At 39.9% G+C, this 24,676-nt stretch overlaps 1 protein-coding gene across 1 annotated transcript in view; it reads right to left on the bottom strand.

Moving 5' to 3' along the window:
- The window catches only part of LOC126456834 (mitogen-activated protein kinase kinase kinase 7-like), a 152,351-nt gene that overhangs the window by 82,335 nt on the left and 45,340 nt on the right, over nt 1–24,676 (bottom strand). Inside the window, exons 5-6 of the mRNA XM_050092639.1 lie at nt 14,695–14,881; nt 1,471–1,604 (exon numbers count right to left, since the gene is read on the bottom strand). Of these exons, the coding sequence (XP_049948596.1) occupies nt 1,471–1,604; nt 14,695–14,881 (321 nt within the window). The remainder of the gene's footprint in view (nt 1–1,470; nt 1,605–14,694; nt 14,882–24,676) is intronic.

Raw genomic sequence — 24,676 nt, 5'->3', positions numbered from 1 at the left:
TTGTAATATCCACCAACACAAATACTGATAATAGTAATAAAAGTCAAACTATAAATTTATCTGATGTAAACTCCTATTCATCACTGAAGATTATTCACAAGGACATATATGCATGGTCTCAAAATGAGACAATTAAATAAAGGATTTTAATTGCTGTGATAATATCATTGCTGTCTATCAGCCATACTACATTGCAAGTGCTGCATCTGTTTGTTCTTTGTATTGTGCTATGAGGATCTGAATAATTTGTGGAAAAGATATAAAAAAGTCACTTGCTTCTGGTACATTAGCACCATCATCTCAGCGAAACCTTGACTGGTAATACTGGAATATTTCCATGCTCATTGGGCTTGTGGACATTTAACCACTTGATACAGATAATGTCCGCAAAGACATATTGATTTCTAGTGGTATTTTGTTAGAGTCACACAGCAGTGTCACTTGTCAGGAACTTAACTGTTATCATAGATGAGTGTAGTATAAAAACTCCTAAGTTCCATTGAACAATTAACTAGAGTTAGTTACGTAAAACATAAAGCTCACCTGCAAAACCCTCAATAAAATATGACAGTGTTTCGTGTGTTCAGTAGTACCTCTCTTTTGAACATGAAAGTATTAAAAATTCTTGTATATATTGCACATAATACAGCTTCTAGTGATAAAATCTAGATTATTTGAAAAGTAAGAACCAATAAATAAAAATTACTTTCATTAGAAGATCTTTTGATGATAGGTTTAGTTTATTTGAACACCTATCTTACTTTTTTACATAATCATTATTCCCTTCTAAGCATTTTTTGAAACACTGCACTAGTTTTTTAAACCCTTCTGCATTCATCCTCATCACCTTCAAACTGTTGTCCTCCAAGCCACTGCTTGAAGTGTCAAAGTGTCATTGGGCATAGGGTTGGGATTGTACTAAGGTGGATGAAAAATTCCCAACAGAAATTTTGAATCTTACCTCCCCTAATTTATTTCATCCAAGGATCATCTCATAGTGATACAGGAGGTGTACATTAACTCCTGATGAATTTCAGCAGCTGTACATCTTTGAGCACGCAAATTTTGAATTACAGCACACACTTCGCAACTGAGAGGAGCAATGATTTTCAAAGCCTTTTTTAACAGTCATATTACTTCTGCAGTTTCATAAACAATCAATAGATAGCACTACTTACTGTAAACTTGCTCTGAGCTGCCAACAATCATATATAAACAAACAACTCTTGCTTTTCAAATATGCTTTGTATTTAAGTAAAGACAATATTTAACAATGAGGTTAACTTCAAAACCAAGAACTGTCTTGCAGAATTTCTGATAATTGGATGTGAACTATAACTTGGTTCAATTGCAAGTCACCCATAGTTTTATCCCACACAAACTCTTGAGGTTGTTCCAGCAATAGTATATTTCTATATGGCAGAGCAATCACACATTCAAGTACTTGACTGAGCATTTGCCAGCACATACCTTGAGAAGACTCTTCATCTCCAGAAGAATATTGTACAGGCTCATCATACCCAGTAAAGAACGGAAAAAGTGCATTCATTATATGAACAACTTCATCCATTGATGGTCTGTTTGCTGGATTTTTGTCCCAACACCTACAAGGTTAAAAACAAGAACTGTTAGAGATAATTTACAATTACTTTCTGGGCAAGTCAGTCATCTTCAAAGAAACAGAAACATTCTCTGTTTGACATGTCATTTTTCAGCAATGCAAAAATAAGGGAAGACCTATACCAGTTTAACAGTAGAGACAAAGGATATAGCAACTGAAAAGTTTATGTCTCTCAAACAACATTAACAACGGTGAAAGTAAACTTTGTTTTGAGAGGGTCAAGAAAATTTACAACAAACTAAAACTGTTGTGATTCAGGTCATGCAAGGAGAGTGACTGTAGATTAACAAAAACAAGATGCAAAAAGATTAATGTTGAGGATGAGAAAGAGGAGGTGGAGGAAGGAGAATAAAAAAATAAAAATAAAATGTTCCATTTAGAAATATGTCTTCAGATATCACTTTTACATTGATTTTTAAGGTGCTAGGATTCTTCAAATCTATTTGTTGCTGTTGGAATTATGATGAATTAAGTGCACACTGCACCTCAAAAGAATCCAAAGTTCATTTTCACATCTTTACAGACAAACACGTTAAAGCAACACTAAATTAAAATCGTCTCCTGCCTCTAGAAAAAATTTAAAACTTCCTTCTCATGCAGACATATTTCCTGTCCCCAGTAGTACTGTAAGATTTTCTTATTCATTGAGCTCAGTTTCTAGCACTGCCACCTTATTTATATTCTATGTAATTTTAAACACACGCAGTCCACAATGTGTTCACCCTGTACTTAATTTTCAGTTCAGGCACAAGAAATAATCAAATAATCACATGTGGCCAAGATAGATGTGTACTGGAAAGTATTGAAGAAAAACCAAATGCACACACAGAAAAGAATGAAAGATCGTTGGCATGAATGATGAACAATACCTGTTGTTTCCTACCTCAATATGTCTCTATTGAGCCTACTCACTGCAACAAATCAGGTCACCACAGAAGAAAAATTGTTCATTGTCAATCTTTTGGGACCAAATTACTACAATTTCATTCATTCATACATTGAGTTCTGAAAATCCCATCATGAAGGAGACACTTCAGAGACATGGAATGACTCAAGTTATACATTAACAGGCAGTCACTGCAGGATATTTTGTAAAGTATCCTAAGAACAGATTATGAGTGGTACTAATCAACACACACACACACACACACACACACACAGAAGAACTTCTTTTTAATGAATCTCTGGGGACCAAAATGTTTTTGTCCTTAAATTCAGTTTAGCTCCAGAATACTAACAAAGTGGCCCTAATCACAATTTTGAGGTACACAATCACAGGCAAACATGAGTTGGCCTAGAAAATCCTAGTACAAATATTAGTGCCACACAATTTTTATTAACTCAGTAGGCATTTATTTCATCATGTGTGGATATCATCAACTGATGTCTTGATTTAAAGGCAGCATCCAGAATGAAGAAGAATCTGTTTATATTCAACTAGTGTCTTAGATAAATTAGATTACATGAAAAGGAAAAAATATTTAAATATTATTCTTTATTTATTGCTTTTTCTTGCCAGCAGAACATGCTTACTCTAGCTGGTTGTTATTGACTACAACCAACTTAACAACACTGAATGAGGAAAACTAGTTACAGCAAAATTTCATGCAGCTGAATAATAATAATAATAATAATAATTGTGATCATCATCATCATCATCATCATCGCCATAATCCTGATCTCCGCTATCCCCTATCTTCATCCAGCCCACATTTAGTTCTTTAAAAGTGCACACACAATCACTTATATCTACCTGATACACAAACCATTATTTCATAATCACAACAAAGTCCTGATATATCACACTAGTTGGAATATCTGTGACAGCATTCAAGTAAATCAACATATTCCAAGCAGCAATAAACATATGCATAGCCTGTAAAACAATTATTCTCATTACATCTACATCTACATGGATACTCTGCAAATCATATTTAAGAGCCTGGCAGAGGGTTCATCGAACCACCTTCACAATTCTTCATTATTCCAATCTCGTATAGCACACAGAAAGAATGAACACCTATATCTTTCCGTACGAGCTCTGATTTCCCTTATTTTATTGTGGTGATCGTTCCACCCTATGTAGGTCGGTGTCAACAAAATATTTTCGCATTTGGAGGAGAAAGTTGGTGATTGGAATTTCGTGAGAAGATTCCGTCGCAATGAAAAACGCTTTTCTTTTAATGATTTACAGCCCAAATCCTGTATCATTTCTGTGACACTCTCTCCCATATTTCGCGATAATACAAAACATGCTGCCTTTCTTTGAACTTTTTCAATGTATTCCATCAGTCCTATCTGGTAAGGATCCCACACCGCGCAGCAGTATTCTAAAAGAGGACAGACAAGCGTAGTGTAGCAGTCTCCTCAGTAGGTCTGTTACATTTTCTAGTGTCCTGCCAATAAAACGCAGCCTTGGGTTAGCCTCCCCCACAACATTTTCTATGTGGTCTTTCCAATTTAAGTTGTTTGTAATCGTAATACCTAGGTATTTAGTTGAATTTACGGTTTTTAGATTAGACTGATTTATCGTGTAACCGAAGTTTAACGAGTTCCTTTTAGCACTCATATGGATGACCTCACACTTTTCGTTATTTAGGGTCAAACTGCCACTTTTCGCACCATTCAGATATTTTTTCTAAATCGTTCTGCAGTTTGTTTTAATCTTCTGATGACTTTTAGTCAATAAATGATAGCGTCATCTGCAAACAACTGAAGACGGCTACTCAGATTGTCTCCCAAATCGTTTATATAGATAAGGAACAGCAAAGGGTCTATAACACTACCTTGGGGAATGCCTGAAATCACTTCTGTTTTACTTGATGACTTTCCATGAATTACTATGAACTGTGACCTCTCTGACAGGAAATCACAAATCCAGTCACATAACTGAGACGATATTCCATAAGCACGCAATTTCACTACGAGCCACTTGTGTGGTACAGTGTCAAAAGCCTTCCGGAAATCCAAGAATACAGAATTGATCTGAAATCCCTTGTCAATAGCACTCAGCACTTCATGTGAAACAGGAGCTAGTTGTGTTTCAGCAGAACGATGTTTTCTAAATCCATGTTGACTGTGTGTCAGAAGACCGTTTTCTTTGAGGTAATTTATAATGTTCGAACACGATATATGTTCTGAAATTCTGCTGCATATCGACGTTAACGATATGGGCCTGTTATTTAGTGGATTACTCCTACTACCTTTCTTGAATATTGGTGTGACCTGTGCAACTTTCCAGTCTTTGGGTATGGATCTTTCATCGAGCGAACGGTTGTATATCATTGTTAAGTATGGAGCTAATGCATCAGCATACTCCGAAAGGAACCTAACTGGTATACAGTCTGGACCAGAAGACTTGCTTTTATTAAGTGATTTGAGCTGCTTCACTACTCCGAGGATATTTACTTCTACGTTACTCATATTGGCAGCTGTTTTCGATTCGAATTTTGGAATATTTACTTCGTCTTCTTTCGTGAAGGTATTTCGGAAGGCTGTGTTTAGTAACTCTGCTTTGGCAGCACTGTCTTTGATAGTATCTCCATTGTTATCACGCAGAGAAGGCATTGAATGTTTGTTGCCACATATGACCAGAATCTCCCTGGATTTTCGCCATGTTTCGAGACAAAGTTTCATTGTGAAAACTGTTGTAGGCATCTTGCATTGAACTCCGCACTATATTTCGAGCTTCTGTGAAGGATCGCCAATCTTGGGGATTTTGCATCTGTTTAAATTTGGCACGTTTGTTTCGTTGTTTCTGCAACAGTGTTTTAACCCGTTTTGTGTACCAAGGAGGATCAGCTCCATCGTTTGTCAGTTTGTTTGGTATAAATCTCTCAATTGCTGCCGATACAATTTCCTGGTCTACACTTATACTATTAATTTGGAATGAGTGGAGATTGTCTCTCAGAAAGGCAAGTGAATTTTTATCTGCTTTATTGAATAGGTATATTTTTCGCTTATTTTTTTGAGGATTTGGGGATTACAATATTCAATCTCGCTATGGCAACCCTGTCTTCACTAATCCCTATATCGGTTTTTATGCTGGTTATTAACTCAGGATTATTTGTTGCTAAGAAGTCAAGTGTGTTTTCACAACCGTTTACTATTTGCGTGGGCTCATGAACTAACTGCTCGAAATAATTTTCAGAGAATGCGTTTAGCACAATTTTGGATGATATTTTATGAGTACCTCCGGAATTAAACATGTATTTTCGCCAACATATCGAGGGTAAATTAAAGTCACCATGAACTATTACTGTATAAGTCAGGTACGTATTTGAAATCAAACTCAAGTTTTCTTTGAACCTTTCAGCAACTATATCATCTGAACTGGGAGGTCGGTAAAAGGATCCAATTATTATTTTATTCCAGTTGCCAACAATGTCCTCTGCCCATACTAACTAACAACAAGCAACAAACACGCCACCGCCAACCGTGTTTAGCCTATCTTTTCAGAACACCGTTAGGGCAAAAATTTCAGCCGAGCTTATATCCGGCTTTAGCCAGCTTTCAGTGCCTATAATGATTTGCGCATCAGTGCTTTCTATTAGTGCTTGGAGCTCTGGTACTTTCCCAACACAGCTACGACAATTTACAACTGTTATACCAATGGTTCCTCTATCTACGTTCTTCCTGTGTTCAGCCTGCACCCTTTGAGACTGAAGCCCTTCTTGTGTTTTCCCGAGACCCTCTAACCAAAAAAACTGCCCAGTCTACGCCACACAGCCCCTGCTACTCATGTAGCTGCCTCCTGCGTATGGTGATAACCTGACCTATTCAGCGGAACCCGAAACCCAACCACCCTTTGGCATAAGTCGAGGAATTTGCAGCCTACACGGTCGCAGAACTGTCTGAGCCTCTGATTCAGACCCTCCACTCTGCTCTGTACCACAGGTTCGCAATTGGTCCTGTCGACTATGCTGCAAATGGTCAGCTCTGCTTTCATCTTGCAAGCAAGACTGGCAGCCTTTACCACTTCTGTTAGCCGCTCGAAACCAGAGAGAATCTCTTCTGATCCAAAGTGACACACATCATTGGTACCAACATGAGCAACCACCTGCAGTTGGCTGCACCCTGTGCTCTTTGTGGCATCTGGAAGGACCCTTTCCACATCTTGAATGACTCCACTCGGAATGCACATTGGTTTTCTCACCCTCCTTGGCAACCAAGTCCCTAAGGGGGCCCATAACGCGCCTAACATTGGAGTTCCCAACTACCAATAATCCCACCCTCTGTGATTGCCTGGATCTTGCAGACTGAGTGGTTTCCTCTGAAACAGGACAGGCGACAGCATCTGGCTCAGCGACAGTGTCAGCCACAGACAGCACCTGGAACCTGTTTGTCAGACAAACCGGGGAGGCCTTACATGCGGCCGCCTGGGAAGTCTTTTGCTGCCTGCTTCGCCCTGGGGCGACCTCCCACTCGACCACAGGTGAGGGGTCAGCCTCAGTGCGAGCAGTAACTGGGTTTGCCACCAGTGAGGACCGATCGGAGGACTCTGACGTGCTGGACATCCATTGGATCTCCACGACTGGCTCACAACAGTGGTGCCCATCCACTGCAGCCTCAAGCTGTGTAACTGAAGCCATCACAGCCTGAAGCTGAGAGGAAAGTGTCACCAACTCGACTCGCATCCACACACAACAATTACAGTCCCTGTCCATACTGAAGACCATGGAAATCTATACATTCAGATAAACGGACTATCAGCACGTGCTGCACAACTCTACTGTACACCCTGACGAAAACGCACGAACTGTATCTAGTAGTACGCAGATATTCAAAAACCTAACTACCGAAGCACTCAAGTGAAACTAAATAATTTGCCCCTGATTAGGAACTTTTAATATGTCACAGAATCAGTTTATTTTCTGACGCAAACAAAAATGTGAGAATTGTGGCTATTAGATGTTAAATTTACACGCAGAAACTCAAGAAACTAAACTATTATAGCACACAGATGATACAATAAAATTTGCTCCTGGTTAGGAACTCATAAATGACACAAAAACGTTTACTTCCCTGTTGCTGCGTCTGTCTCGGTCGGCTACTACTGGCTGGCTGACTTTCTTTTGAAGAATGAAATTTGCCTCTGCAGAACAGCCACTCTGCATTTAGCTTTCACAAGATGAATAATGCCCATGTCTAGAAGCTGCAGGTAACTTGCACATTTAGCAGGAAGAAACACAAAATCAGATGTTCCCGAGAGATGACGTTAAAAAGAATGATGCTGCTGCAATCATCTCAACATTTAAACTTCTGAAACTCTTTGTACAAATTTCAGCAGTCATTCAGGCATTGCAAATAAAATGATACAAGCACAGAGATGTTTTTCTGTTTTGAAGCCAAGTGAAAGTTTAAAATTTTCCAATCATTAATGGCAACACTTTTTCACTGGAATTACTACTAACACACAATAGGGCCATCATTCTTCCTTTGCTTTTTTGCCTCTGTGATATTTTCCCCTCCGAACAGAATATACTTAGGCTTTTTGATGAAAGTAAATTATAGCAGACCCCAGTTCTGTATCTGGGTTCATACATGTTATCAGCGATGGCAAAATATTCGTCTTCCAATCTTCAATACTTTACAAGTGCACTGCCTTTTTCCACTTAAATGTTTTCCAATTAAATGTTAACGCAGTTTACATCTTCTTGCCAATGTTTGATATGGTGAAATCTTCACTATTGAGGTTCCGAGAAAGTTTCTTTGGCCTCTCATAAAACATTTCTACTTATGGGAACATTTTCACTTGTCATTTCAAGAAGCGATCTGATTAGTAGGATGGTGGTTTTTGAACACTTAAGCAGCCTGCACGTCTTCAGCTTAGCTGTGCAGCTTGTCACAGGTGATGTCAAGTTTAACTGACGAACTTTACCCGAGATAACTGCCATCTGCCTGCATGAGAGATTAGTCTTTAATGACGATAAACTATATAGTTTCCTCTAGAAACTATACAGTCTTAGTTTCACCAGTCTTGTGAACCTCAACCTGTTCCCATTAATACCACCACAGAAGACAGTACAGATCACACCTGTCTCCAAGAAGGATAGCAGAAGTGATCCACAAACTACCATCCAGTATCTTTGACATCTACATCTAAATGGATACTCTGCAAATCACATTTAAGTGCCTGGCAGATAGTTCATTGAAACACCTTCACAATAATTCTCTACTATTCCAATCACGTGCAGCTTGCAGAAAAAACGAACACCTATATCTTTCCACGCGTACTCTGTATTTTATTATGATGATCGTTTCTCCCTATGTAGGTCGGCATAAACAAAATATTTTCACATTCGGAGGAGAAAGTTGGTGACTTAAATTTCGTGGAAAGATCCTCTGATGAAAAATGCCTTTGTTTTAATGATATCCACCCCAAATGCTGTATCATTTCAGTGATACTCTCTCCCCTATTTCGCGATGATATAAAACATGCTGCCCTTCTTTTTCACTGTACTCCGTCAATCCTGTCTTGTAAGGATCCCACACTGTGCAACAGTATTCTAAGAGAGGATGGACAAGCATAGTGTAAGCAGTCCCTTTCATAGAGCTGTTACATTTTCTAAGTCTCCTTCCAATAAAACGAAGTCTTTGTTTAGCCTTCCCCACACATTTTTTGTGTGTTCCTTCCAATTTAAGTTGTCTGTAATTGTAATTCCTAAGTATTTGGTTGAATTTACGGCTTTTAGCTTTGACTGATTTATTGTGTAACCAACATTTAACGGATTCCTTTTAGCTCTCAAGTGTATGACCTCACACTTTTCATTATTTAGCATCAACTGAAAATTTTTGAACCATACAGGTATCTTTTCGAAATTGTTTTGCAATTTGTTTTGATCTTCTGATGACATAACTAGCTGATAAATGACAGCAACATCTGCTGCTCAGATTGTCTCCTAAACTGTTTGTACAGATAAGGAAAGCCTACCAGAATGGATTTCGAAAACATTGCTCCTCCAAGACAATCAGAATCGATGCCAAAAACATCAATCATACGAAAGCCTTGCACTTTTCTCACATGACATACTGAAAGTAATGTGACAGGTAGTCAAATAAATGCACCATTTCTTGATTTCTGAAAAGCATTTGACTCAGTCACCACATCTATACTTATTATGAAAAGTGCAATCGTATGGGGTATCAAACGAAATTTGTGATTGGATTGTGGATTTCTTGGTACGGAGGACACAATATGTTATCTTGTGTGGGAGTCATCGACAGATGTAAACGTGGAGAGTGTCCCAGAGAAATGCATCAGGACTCTTGCGATTCATGTTGTATATTAATGACCTCGTGTCCAAAATTAATAGTAACCTGAGACTTTTCTCAGTCAATGCAGTCATCTATAACAAACTGACGTCTGAAAGTGAACAGTTTTGTGAACAAAATGCAACAAGTGCTCTGTTTCACTACCACTCCAACGGAGAAGCAGAATGCTTCGTACGCACTTTCAAACAACATGTAGCCAAGCTTCCCACCACCCACACACGGGAACAGGCACTGCAGCTCTTTTTTGCCTCCTATTGCTCCCATCTACGAGACGGACCATCACCAGCTGAGCTTCTGTGTGACCACCGCCATCAGATGCTGCTACACTTGCTACATCCACCGCAGCATCTCGCAGTGCCAATAGTTCGCAAGTTTTGCTTTGGACCAAGGAATCTCGTTCTTTTCAGGGTTTATGGCAACCGTGGGAACTGGAAAAAGGCATGATTCAGGAACACATTGGCTCTTTTATGTGCTTGATTGCATGTCATTTGCCCTGTGATTCTGCTGCTTTTCTTCCTGCACATTCACAGCCTCACAGAACAGCGCGACCTTCACAGCCATCTGCTGGTGTCACTAGGGCACCCCAGGAGGAGTGGAGGAACGACGTGCTCTCACCCCCGCCATCGCCGTCATTGCTCTAGGACACTCCCTCAGGCCTGGACATATGTCCTGGCAGCAGTTTTCTGGAGGATGTTCCTGTTGCCTCGCAAGCCAGATGGCAGGGACGGTCGTGAGTACGTCATCCTCCACAGTCATGGCTCCCGGCTCATCTCAATGTCCAGTGTCCTGCCTCCCTCCCCACTGTCATGCGCATCCTCCCTACACAAGAATGGTGCGGTATTTTTGTGGGTGGGTGGCGAGGGGAATCTGCTTGTGTAGCTTTTCCAGCACACCGATCAGTAAGGATGTTACGAAAAGATTGATAGTAGGTGTATCAAGCACGCCTATCAGGAGAGAGGCCAAAGACAGACACATGGATAATCATTTCATTGTACGCACAGTATTCGTATGGCATTTAACTTTTTGCAGACCTAATCAGAGAAGTTGCACAATTTTCCAGAGGTAGAAGACTATTTATACTCACAATCATTAATGCCCACTTTACGCTCTGGTATATCAATAGAACAGACACTAGAGGACATCATAAATGAGTACAATCTTTTTGTATTAAATGAGGTAAGACAAGCACCAACATACTGTGGAAGCACTGGAGGAATCAGTAATATAGACAAATCACTAGCAAACAAAAACTTTCTACCACATATAGCAAAATTTGAAGTACACACACACACACACACACACACACACACACACACACACGCACACACGAGCGTGCGCACTCGTGTGCGCAAAACGACCTTGAAACATTGCCGATTACTTCTAGGTAAGGCAAATTGGCTGATTATTACACACATAGTAGAAGATTTTCAACAACACATTATCCAAGATAGCACAGACTACAAAATGCATATTCTAAGAGACTTACTCCAAAAACAGCGTAGTCAGCAGCCATTCCATGAGGGAAAGCCAGATGGAAACATAAACTACCATGGTCTATATACTATACTATACTACACTATACTATACCATCAAAGAGCCAAGATGCACAAGAACAAGAACTTGGACTTGAGCTATACCATGATGTGAAAAAAAAGTACAAAAAAGAACTAAACAAAACAGGACAAAACCACTGGGGCAACTTTGTTAAAACACAACTACAGAACAACATATGGGGGAGACAAAATAATTAAGATCGCAACAGTTTTGTCAACATTACAACAGGAAGACAGTATCATGACAAAGGGCTGGAGATGCTCAGCCGAGTTTCTGCTAAGTAAGCACCTCCGTGATGACGAAGAAACACATGACCAACAACACCATATGGACTTACATGACCAAATGAGCAATATTTACAAAAATGGTGCATTACCATCCTTTCGCCCAGGCAGAGGTAGTGCTAGCGATAGCTAGATTTAAAACTAGTACGAAGCAATTCCCAGTTGGAATACTTTCGGAAACTCTTAAAAATACTATCACACAGATCAACTCCATTCTAACTGACATGCTAGATGACACCTTACAACAAGGAAGTGTCCTGGAAAACAGCCAATGTAGTCATTATTAGGAAATCAGGGGATTCACCAACTGCCTCCAAAATGTACAGGGCAATCTGCCTTCTAAGCACACTGGCTGAAGTACCGCATTTATTTGAATTTAAGCCGCACTTTTTTCCGGTTTTTGTAATCCAAAAAACCGCCTGTGGCTTAGAATTGAGTGCAAAGTAAGCGGAAGTTCTGAAAAATGTTGATAGGTGCCACCACAACTAATTTCTGCCGTCGAATATATGCAGGGCTACACAAGCATGCTTTGCAGGCACAAAGATAAATACTGGTGCCAAAACCTCTGCGTCAGTAAATAACTAAAAAGAAGGGTAGAAGACGAGCTTTTCTCCTCTGCCCCGAGTTTCGACCACTGCACTTTCATACATTATCCAACGAAGTAAACAGAAATTCCGTATTGTTCATTTTCGAATGTAGCAGCCTTTCAAATATTCGTAACAACAAAAATAAATTTCTTTACACAGAAATACCAACAATGCACAAGGCTTTAGGAGTTGCACGAGTTGATACACTGCAGCTCATTAAGATTTCACATAGCGGCACCTACTGCTTCGTGGAATTTTGTGAAGTGCTTGTTGGTGTTAGTGAACCATAATGAAGCGCTTTCATTATAGCGCCAAATTCAAGAGGGGAGTTGTTTCTTTTGAGGAACAAAGCTCTAATCATGCTGCAGGTCTGCGATACAGGATTGATGAGAGCAACATCAGGTGATGGCGACTGCAAAGAGACAAATTATTTGAATGTTCAAGTAGCAGGAAAGTATTTAGTGGACCAAAGTGTGACCGATATCATGCACTAGAAGTGCTTGGAACCGCGTCAGAAATTCCTGCCTGTGAACACCGAAATTTTAAGAATTAAGGCACATGAAATTGCTAGAGAGCAAAAAATTGAAAATTTTAAGGTTAGCCGCAGCTGAATTGATCTGTTTACGAAGTGCTGGGGGATTTCACTTCGGAGGCAAACTTCTCTTGCACAGAAGCTGCCAAAAAATTATGAAGAAAAACTTGTGGAATTTCAGCGCTTCATAATTAGGCTGCGCACAGAAAAACAATACCTTCCTGGTCAGATAGGAAATGCTGACCAAACTCCCATACATTTTGATATGCCTTCAAATTATACGGTTGACGCCAAAGGAAAGAAAGATGTCATGCATGCTTGCACAGCACCCCCATTTATAGTTTTCAAGTGAAAGACTTTACCAAAATTGGAAGTGTTTCCAAAAACTGTAATTGTATGAGCAGACGAAACTGGGTAGTTTTCGGAGGACATGTTTCTTATTACATGCAATTTTTGGACTAATGGGCAGGGCATATCAGCATAATCAGTCGGAGCATTTTTTTAGAACCTCCACCTAGTTTAGTGCAAGTTTTCTTTTGAAATCAAACTTCAAAAATTATTTTTTACAGTAGTTGCCATCTTCTCAATTTTTCATTTTTATGCCAAGCTTCATTAATAAGAACACCAAAATAACACTGAGACTCCATTGTTAAACTGCACACTTCAAGACATCGTTGTTAACTGAGTGTGAGTGAACAGGTGGTGGTGAAATGGGCAAGACAACACACAGACATGTACAGACTTGTCTGTGAGCCTGTATGGACTTGCAGATGTGCTCTGCTAGCCTGCTGAAACTTTCTCCAGAGAACTGTTTCCACAAATAATCATACGTCACCTTAATTTCATGTGTTTTTTTTTTTGTATTTAAATTAATCATTGATATACTTTATTACATTACTCCAGACATTACTTTATTACATTAAGATATGTATTTTTTGCTCATATTTGTAATTTTTTTCCATGACTTGACAAAGCTGAAATTTATACTGAAGTTTGATATCATTAAGGTGTATTAAGTGTAAAATTTTCAGATTTTTATCTGGTCTCCCAACAAAGATATTGAAGCCAAACAATGAAAAAATTTTAAAAAATCCATTTAAAAAAATAGTATATTGACGTGTCAGCTTCTCACCATTGATACTCTATAAGCAACTACATTGTATAGTGCAATACCACAAAAATATTAAGGCTGAGAAATTACTACTCCTTTGGAAAAATACTGTTAAAAATTTGAGTTTTTTAATTTGTGACCAATAACTTTGAGCCAGTCGAGGGACATGAAAGGGAAGCAGTGAATACACTAAGCAGATTGAGAAGGATGTAGGCTGCAGTAGGTACTGGGAGATGAAGAGGCTTGCACAGGATAGAGTAGCATGGAGAGCTGCATTAAACCAGTCTCAGGACTGAAGACCACAACAACAACAACTTGGAGCCATTAAAAATATATTAGCGAATACATTCAGCTAGGTGATCATGGTTTTAATTTATAGTCCGTTGTGAGCTGAACTAAAATTCTTGTCTGAAAGGTCTGGGGCAATCCTTACTGAATAATTCTAAAAACAGCAGATGCTCATAAATGCAAAAACCTGCTTGCAGCCTGAAACAAAAATGACTACTGTTCCTGGATGATAAACAATAAATTAAAAAAAAAATAGTTTTTGAGCCCACTAAACATTTGGGAATTCACCCAGCAAATATCAATTTTTTCTGAGACAGTTGAGCAACCAACAATTTTTTTTTCCTGGACCACTTGGTATGGAATGAGCTGAAAGTACAGTATTATTAGACTGTATTAACAACAAAAACAAACCATAGTAATTTGCAAAAATTTGAAGAAAATACCTGGTCATAAGAGATTCAATGGGTCGTGGGCATCCTTCTATCAGGGGTGGTCGTTCACCAGTATGCACAGCCCACATAATTCTGTAAGCTGAGCCACCAATGTCATCAAAAGGCTTCCGCCTGCTCAAAACTTCCCACAGAATAATTCCCCAACTAAAGACATCACATTTTTCGGTATAGCTTGAACCTGAAAGGAAACCATAGCACTACTATAGGGAAAAAACCATGTGAAATATTTGGAATAAAAACTAATCTGAGAATACAAATCGTCAATAAACAAATTAAACAATGGAAACTCCACTTAGGAACATCAACAATGTAGGAAAAGATTGACTGTTACTTACTGTAAAGAAGACACATTAAGTTGCAGATAAGCACAATTGCTCTCCAGCACCTGGAGCAGCATTCTAGACACCATCTCCAAAAGTTATCTACCCTGCCAACATCCTACAGCTGCTTCAGGGCACCACTATCCAACCACTATCCTACCTACAATGTCCCTCTTCGTTTACCTCTCACAGCACCTAAACCCTGCCTAGCTGACCTTTTCAACTTGTCACATCCCCTAAAGCTCCCTACCAAATCTCCATCAAATCCAGAGCCGAAACATTCCCCAAACACAGTTGTTAACATTTCCACCAAAACCCTCAGCTCACACAAGTTTCACTCCAATCCAAAGGCCTCACCCTTAGCCTTACACCCAAATTTAAGCACGCTGGGCTTGTCAAAGACCTACTCTCCTCCTCCCGATATCTGCAATGGAAGCACTTCTTTGCCACCAATTCCTCTAACCAAAACCAAGCCAATTACAACACTGACCCCTGTCTCTCACAGTCCATACCACCATCCAATCACGGTCCTTCCCCCTCCCACCCAACCACTCACTGGTCACCTTCCAGGAATTCCTTACTTCCAACTTAGCCTCACCACTCTTCCCCTGGTCCCTTCCTCCGAACACCACCCTTTCAGCAGAAGAAGGAATGGCCATACACAACCTCAAAAGAAATCCTAACCTAATCATCCTACCTGCAGTCAAAGGTTCCATCACCGTGGTTATGAACCGCAGTGACTACCTGGCAGAAGGCCTCCACCAATTATTTGATTCCTTCGCCTATAAACTCTGCCAGAGTGATCCCATCCCAGAAGTCCACCTCCAATCCCTAGCCCAAGGGCCTTCCCAGAACCTCCCCCCTGAATCCATTTCCCTCCTCACCACTATGACCCCCCCGCCCCCAAACACCTTCTACATGCTCCCCAAAATCAGAAACCCAACAATCCTGGACACCTGACTGTGGCTGGTTATTGTGTCCCCTCCAAAAGAATGTCGGCCCACAATGACCAACACCTTCAATCACTTGCCCATAATCAAAGATATCAACCCCATCCTTCACAGACTCTCCACCATCCCCATTCCCTTAATCTCCTGGATCCCTACTTGTCACTGCTGACGTCATGTCCCTATACATCAACATCCCTCATATGCCTATGGTCTTACCGCTATTGAATACTACCTTTCCCAGTGTCCTCCAGACATTCCTTCTCATTCCTCATACACTTTACTAACTGTATTCCGCAGCACAGCTGTGGGCAGCTGCATGCACCCTCCTATGCCAACCTGTTTATGGGCCACCTGGAAGAGACCTTTCAAGCCTTCCTAAATCCCAAACCCTTAGTCTGGTTCAGGTTCATTGATGATATCTTCATGATCTGGGCTTAGGGCCAAAACAACCTATCTTCATTCCTCCACAACCTCAACAGCTTCTCTCCCTCTGCTTCAACTGGTCCTCCTCAACCTAGTGACACTGACCTTCTCCTCTCTGACAGCTGCATCTGTACCACTGTCCATACTAAACCCACCGACAGTACTTGCATTTCGACAGGTATCAATGCTTTCATGCCAAAAAAATCCCTCCCATGCAGCCTGGCCACGCAGGGAACAGCGCATCTTCTGCAGTGACAAGAACTCCCTTGCTCAGTATGCTGAGAGTGTCACCAAGGCCTTCACAGACAGGCACTATGCCCCACACCTAGTCCTCAGAAAGATCTCCTGTGCCATTTCCCCTGATACCCCCAACCCCCCCCGCCCCCTCTCCCAAGAACTGGTCACAGTGGAGTGCTCCCTTCATCAACCCAGTATCACCCTGTACTGTAACAACTCAACCACATTCTTCACCAGGGCTTTGATTACCTATCATCGTGCACTGAAATGAGGGGAATCCTACCAGAGATTCTTCCCACCCTACTAAAGTAGGATACAACAATTGTATCCTCTTGGAAGACTTGCTCAATCCACCAGCCCAGCACTTCCTATTCCAGTCCTGTCACAGGTTTATCCTACCTCATCAGGGGGTGGGTCACCTGTGAAAGCAGCCATGTCATTTACCAGCTCTGCTGTGCTTTAACCACTGCACAGCTCTTTATAGTGATATGACTACAAGTAGCTGTGCACTAGGGTCAATGGCCACCGCCAAACTGTAGCCACGATTAAACTAGGCCATGCTATGGCACTAAATGCACCTGACCACAGCATGCTTGATTTCAATGGCTGCTTCACCACCCATGCCATCGGGACCCTCCCTTCCACCACCAGCTTTTCTGAACTGTGCAGATGGGAGTTATACTTACAACACATTCTCTACTCCAGTAGTTATCAAGGCCTCAGCCTATGGTAACATACTGTCCCACACCTTCCACCCAACAGTTTCCACCCCATCTGTCCTACATCTCTTCGCATTCTTGTCTCCTAGTCTCTTTGTTTGTTGCCCTCCGCCAACGCACCCACCCATCTTTCCCCACTCTTCTACTTTTTCACTCCTTTCCCCACCTCCCTGCCTCACAACCTCTTGATGCTACACCCGTTGACATTCTAGTCCCTGCACACACTCGCCAGACAGCTTTCCTCTGTCTCCCCACCTGTACATTGCTAACCCTTCCCCTTCCATGTTCCCTCCAGATTGCTACTGCCATCCCATGTGACAGCTCCAGTCTGGCCTCAGGTGCTGGAATTGGCAGTCATGTGTGCATGAGGTGTGCTTGCTTGTGTGTATAAATGGTGTGCATTTCTCTGCTTCTCTTTTGTTGATGATGGCTGTGGCCACAAGCTTTGCATAAGTGTCCTTTAATTGTGCCTGTCTGCAACTTAATGTATCTTCTTTACAGTAGGAAGTAATCTATCTTTTCTTACATTGTCAACAAACAAATTAAATGATTTTATGCAATGTTGTAACAATAATCTAAAGAAGTTTCCGTTACTTAAGTAGATAGATACATAGAGATAGATAGATATATAGAGATAGAGATAGAGAGAGAGAGAGAGAGAGAGAGAGAGAGAGAGAGAGAGAGAGAGGGAGAGAGCGAGAGAGCGCAGCTTAGCATAGTCGTCAAAATACATTCCTGACATGCAGAAGGTTGTAGATTTGAATCCTGTCAATTGCTTTGAAATTTTTTTATTTTTAAATCTTTATCAAAATGACTTTGATCATTATTTTTATTCAATTAAATGGTTCAAATGTTATTTTTTATTTCTAATCTTTTGTCACATCATTTTAATCATTGTACTGACTTCTTATTTGCACACATTTTTCCTTCTATCATTCTTTTATCATTTGGAATAATTGAGGAAATGAAGAAAATAGGGAAAAGTTGAGTAATCACTGAAAATGACAATTGAGACTATCCCACAAAGCAGAATTGCACCACCCAAACTGAGAAGGAGGTATCCTTGCTACGAACTTACACTTGATTCAAATTTAAAGAATACTTTTGGTAAGACCTTACAGTCTCAATCACATACACATTTTTGTTGTGAGCAGACTGTAGCCTCTTGGTAAGGTTACATTATAATACCAGAAAAATACTATTAGGCTTGTGTTTCACAGGGTAGAACTCTCAGACATGTTGATGCAGGTCAGACATAATTCATAGCCTCAGCAGCAGTGAATATGTCACAAACTGTCATTTTAATGGGTATGGCATGGTTGTGAGACACACAGGTTAGAACTAGGCCAATTAAAAGTAATCACTCCACGACTGAACTGATGTCTGGCCTTATTACCACGAAGAAATCCCAACTGCTTCACGACTATTGCCTCAGGACTTACAGTTGACTGTTTAGTTGCATTCTGTTGACTAATTTTGTACTGAAGGCTCAGAGCAGACAGTTTGTGTGCCATATGCCCAGCAGTGTATGTACCAATCACTACTGTGCAAGAGCAGACCCATTTATTGTGGAGTCAACACAATATCAAGATTGGATCAAGTACAAACAGAGGAATGATCACGATCACTTCTGCTTCACTTTCAGAGGGAAAGTGAAGTCATATATTACAGTCTGATAGTGGTAATCACAACAGCATTGTGGAGAGAGACCAATTTGGTAGTAGTGAAAACAAGAATGGAGAGTGTATATAAGGCAAATGCACAAAGTAAGTTCCATTTGGTTATATAAAACAAACGTGTACAGATACAGAAAAAAATATTTATTGTACCAAAATCTACAACCGTTAAATTACTTTTCTACATAGCTTCCGAAATTTTGTAGCCACTTGTCATAGCATGCCACAAGTTTTTGTATGCCTTCTTCATAGAAGGCTGCCGCCTGTGTATGTTCTTTCAGCTCGTCATCATCGTTGAAGTGTTGACCACAAAGGACAAATTTTAGGTATAATAAGAGATGAAAGTCGCTAGTAGCGAGGTCCGGGCTGTACGGAGGATGATAAAATGCATCCCAGTGAAATTCCTGTAAGAATTGTTTCGTCACATTCATTGTGTGAGGTCCTTCACGTCCTTCACTGAACAGTCTGACCCATCTTCTAACCATGGAATCACTCATAGCATATTGTCCGTAAACGTAGCAGATTTGTTGATGAATTTCCTTTGGTTTAACTTTCTTTGCATTTAGAAAACAAATCACAGATCTGGTTTCACACGCGGCAGCATTTTCAATTACGGCTGACATTACAAAGAAGCACTACAAAGCACACATTGACAGCAGTGATCTGAAAATAGTGTACACATCTTCTCCTGGAGTCAGAGTAACTGCCACACATGTCCAGAACTGCGATCATAGTGCTGCCATGGATAGAAATAGAAACGGGACTTACTTTGTGGACGACCCTTGTATTAAGACTGTGCACAGTTGTTAGTGCCCTTGTTAAAATAGCCCTAGATGAATGTTCTTAAAATGAATAAAATGTGGAAAGTTTAAAACAGAAATTCATTTCAAAGTGGACTCACTCTCATCCAAACAACTACCCATACTGTAATACTTATAATGTAAAGCTATAAACCCTATCCCTATCTTAAAAGCTGTATAGAACAACACAATAAAGACTAAAATAATGACTTAGGAAGATGAGACCCACATTAATGAGCCATCCACTGCAACAACACATTGAAACGTTGTTTCTAATAATTTAGGAAATACTGTACAGTATATTAAACATTTCACAAAATCTTAAAATTTGTACAATGTTCATCTCTTGATATGCTAAAATACAGGTCACATCTATTAGCACAATGGCCTCTCATCTCAATAAGAAAAACTATCAGTTAAAATGTAGCTTATCAAAAACAATGCATCACAAACACTGCTAATTGGATGGTCATCTCACTGTAGCAGGAAGCTGTGCATCATTGGGTTACAGCCTATTTGTAGTTTAGTGTGAAGGAATGCACCTTATCTTCTTCTTCTTCTTCTTCTCTTTTTGTCCTCTGAGTGGTTTGATGCGGCCTGCCACAAATTCCTCTCTTGCGCTGACCTCTTCACCTCAGAGTAGCACTTGCAACCTACGTCTTCAATTATTAGCTGGATGTATTCCAATCACTGTATTCCTCTACACTTTTTGCCCTCTACAGCTCCCTCTAGTACCACGGAAGTCATTCCCTGATGTCTTAACAGATGTCCTATCTCCTGTCCCTTTTCCTTGTCAGTGTTTTCCACATGTTCCTTTCCTCTCTGATTCTGCGCAGAATCTCCTCATTCCTTACCATATCAGTCCACTTAATTTTCAACATTCGTCTGTCGTACCACATCTCAAATGCTTCAATTCTCTTATGTTCCGGTTTTCTCACAGTCCATGTTTCACTACCATACAATGCTGTACTCCAGACGTACATTCTCAGAAATTTCTTCCTCGAAGTAAGGCTGATATTTGATATTAGTAGACTTCTCTTGTCCAGGAACACCCTTTTTACCATTGCTAATCTGCTTTTGATGTCCTCCTTGTTCCATCCGCCATTGGTTATTTTACTGTCTAGGTAGCAGAATTCTTTTAACTTCATCTACATCGTGACCGTCAATCCTGATAAGTTTCTCGCTGTTCCCATTTTTACTACTTCTCAATACCTTAATCTTTCTTCAATTTACTCTCAATCCACACTCTATATTCATTAGACTGTTCATTCCATTCAGCAGATTACGTAATTCTTCTTCACTTTCACTCAGGATAGGAATGTCATCAGCGAATCGTACCATTGATATATTTTCATCTTGAATTTCAATTCCACTCCGGAACCTTTCTTATATTTCGATCACTGCTTCCTCAATGTGCAGATTGAACAGTAGGGGTGAAAGGTTATATGTTTGTCTGACACCCTTTTTAATACGAGCACTTCGTTCTTGGTCGTCCACTCTTATTATTCCCTCTTGGCTGTTGAGCATATTGCATATGGCCCGTCTCTCCCTATAGCTTACCCCTACTTTTTTCAGAATTTCGAACATCTTGCAACATTTTACATTGTCGAATGCTTTTTCTAGGTCCCCAAATCCTATGAACGTGTCTTGATTTTTCTTTAGCCTTGCTTCCATTATTAACCACAACGTCAGAATTGCCTCTGTTGTGCCTTTAACTTCCCTAAAGCCAAACTGATCGCCATCTAGTACATCCTCAGTTTTCTTTTACATTCTTCTGTATATTATTCTTGTAAGCATCTAGGAAGCATGAACTGTTAAGCTGATTGTGTGATAATTCTCACACTTGTCAGCTTCAGCTCTTGCCGTCTTCGGAATTGTGTGGCTGATGCTCCTCTGTAAGTCAGATGGTATGTCGTCAGACTCATAAATTTTACACATCAATGTGAATAGTCATTTTGTTGCCACTTCCCCCAATGATTTTAGAAATTCTAATGGAATGTTATCTACCCCTTCTGCCTTATTTGACCGTAAGTCCTCCAAAGCTCTTTTAAATTCCGATTCTAATACTGGATCCCCTATCTCTTCTAAATTGACTCCTGTTTCTTCTTCTATCACATCAGACAAATCTTCCCCCTCATAGAGGCTTTCAATGTATTTTTAGAGTAGATTTACTTTCATTCCAATTGATCCACGATGTGGAACATGTCAGAAAAACAACAATACATGACAAATATTTACAACTAAAACAAATAAGCTAATGTACCATTCCACAGGCCCCAAGTGGAATGATCGTCATTTTTTAATGAACACTAAGAGTCATTTTACAAATACTAATGCACTGAATTTAAAATAAAAAAGTTTTTTATTTATTTATAAGGTAATAAACATGTAATACAACTACTGTAATACTTATTTACAATGAACACATTACTGCACTGAAATGGTGCAGAAGTTAGATTATACTTACACACACACACACACACACACACACACACACAGACACACAAATTTTCAATGAACACATTACTGCACTGAAATTGTGCAGAAGTTATGTTGTACTTATATACAAATCAGTTGGTTTTACTAAGAAATTCATCAATGGAGTAGAAGGAGTTGGCCACCAATAAATCCTTTAGGCTTCTCTTAAACTGAATTTCATTGGTTGTTAAGCTTTTTATGGCTGCTGGCAAGTTATTGAAAATGTGTGTTCCTGAATAATGCACACCTTTTTGTACAAGACTAAGTGACTTTAAATCCTTGTGAAGATTATTCTTGTTTCTAGTATTGATTCCATGAATTGAGCTGCTGGTTTGAAAAAGTGATATATTTTTAATGACAAATTTCATTAAGGAATAAATATATTGGGAAGCAGTAGTTAGTATCCCTAGTTCCCTAAACAGGCTTCTGCAGGATGTTCTTGAGTTCACACCACATACAACTCTTACTGCATGTTTTTGTGCCCGGAAAACTTTAGCTTGGCTTGATGAATTACCCCAAAAAATAATCCCATATGACATTATGGAATGAAAGTAAGCATAGTATGCCAGCTTTTTCATTTTTATATCCCCTATGTCTGACAAAATTCGCATTGCAAACAGAGATTTGTTAAGACGCTTCAGCAGTTCTGTGGTGTGCTCCTCCCAGTTGAATTTATTATCAAGCTGTAATCCCAAGAATTTAACACTGTCCACTTCTTCTATCTTCTTGTCATCGTATGTTAGACATATACTCTTGGGACACCCCTTACAAGTTCTGAACTGCATGTAGTGTGTTTTTTCAAAGTTTAGTGACAAAGAATTGGCTAGGAACCAGTGATTAATGTCCACAAATATTTTATTGGCTGATTTTTCTAAGACTATTCTTTCCACATATCTGCTCTCTCCTCTGCATTTAGTAGTGGAATTCCCATTGCACTCTTAATGTTATCACCCTTGCTTTTAATGTCACCGAAGGTTGTTTTGTCTTTCCTGTATGCTAAGTCTGTCCTTCCGACAATCATTTCTTTTTCGATGTCTTCACATTTTTCATGCAACCATTTCATCTTAGCTTCCCTGCACTTCCTATTTATTTCATTCCTCAGCTACTTGTATTTCTGTATTCCTGAGTTTCCCGGAACATTTTTGTACTTCCTCCTTTCATCGACCAACTGAAGTATTTCTTCTGTTACTCATGGTTTCTTCGCAGTTACCTTCTTTGTACCTATGGTTTCCTTTCCAACTTCTGTGATGGCCCTTTTTAGAGATGTCCATTCCTTTTCAACCGAGCTACTGAGCAATTTCTTATTGCTGATCTATAGCCTTAGAGAACTTCAACCATATCTTGTCATTCCTTAGTACTTCTGTATGTATCCCACTTCCTTGCGTATTGATTCTTCCTGATTAACGTCTTAAACTTCGGCCTACTCTTCATCACTACTACATCATGATCTGAGTCTATTTCTGCTCCTGGGCACGCCTTACAATCCAGTATCTAATTTTGGAATCTCTGTCTGACCGTGATGTAATCTAACTGAAATCTTCCCATATCACCCGGCCTTTTCCAAGTATACCTCCTCCTCTTGTGATTCTTGAACAGAGTATTTGTTATTACTAGCTGAAACTTGTTACAGACTCAATTAGTCTTTCTCGTCTCTCATTCCTTGTCCCAAGCCCATATTCTTCTGTAACCTTTTCTTCTGCTCCTTCCCCTGCAACTGCATTCCAGTCCCCCATGACTATTGGATTTTTGTCCCCCTTTATACACTATATTACCCTTCCAATACCCTCATACACTTTCTCTCTCTCTCTCTCTCTCTCTTCATCTTCAGCTTGCGACATCAGCATGTATACCTGAACTATCGTTGTCGGTGTTGGTTTGCTGTCGATTATGATAAGAACAACCCTGTCTCTGAACTGTTCACAGTAACACACTCTCTGCCCTATCTTCCCATTCACAACTAATCTTACTCCCATTATCCCTCTTCCTGCTGCTGTTGATATCATCCTATACTCATCTGACCAGTAACCCTTGTCTTCTTTCCATTTCGCATCACTGACTCCTACTATATCTAGCTTAAGCTTTTGAATTTCCCTTTTCAGATTTTCTAGCTTCCCTACCATGTTCAAGCTTCTGACATTCCACGCCCTGGCTCGTAGAACATTATCCTTCCTTTGATTACTCAATCTTCTTCTTATGGTATCCTCCCCTATGGCAGATCCCTCCTGGAGATTCAAATGGGGGACTATTCCGGAATCTTTTGCTAATGGAGAGATCACCATGACACTTCTTAAATTACAGGCCACATGTCTTGTCGATAAACGTTATGTGCTTTTAATGCAGTGGTTTGCATTGCCTTCTGCATCCTCATGC

This window comes from Schistocerca serialis, chromosome 2 (genome assembly GCF_023864345.2).
Source record: "Schistocerca serialis cubense isolate TAMUIC-IGC-003099 chromosome 2, iqSchSeri2.2, whole genome shotgun sequence".
Lineage (NCBI taxonomy): Eukaryota > Metazoa > Arthropoda > Insecta > Orthoptera > Acrididae > Schistocerca > Schistocerca serialis.
This window is presented reverse-complemented; position numbering and strand designations above follow the sequence as displayed.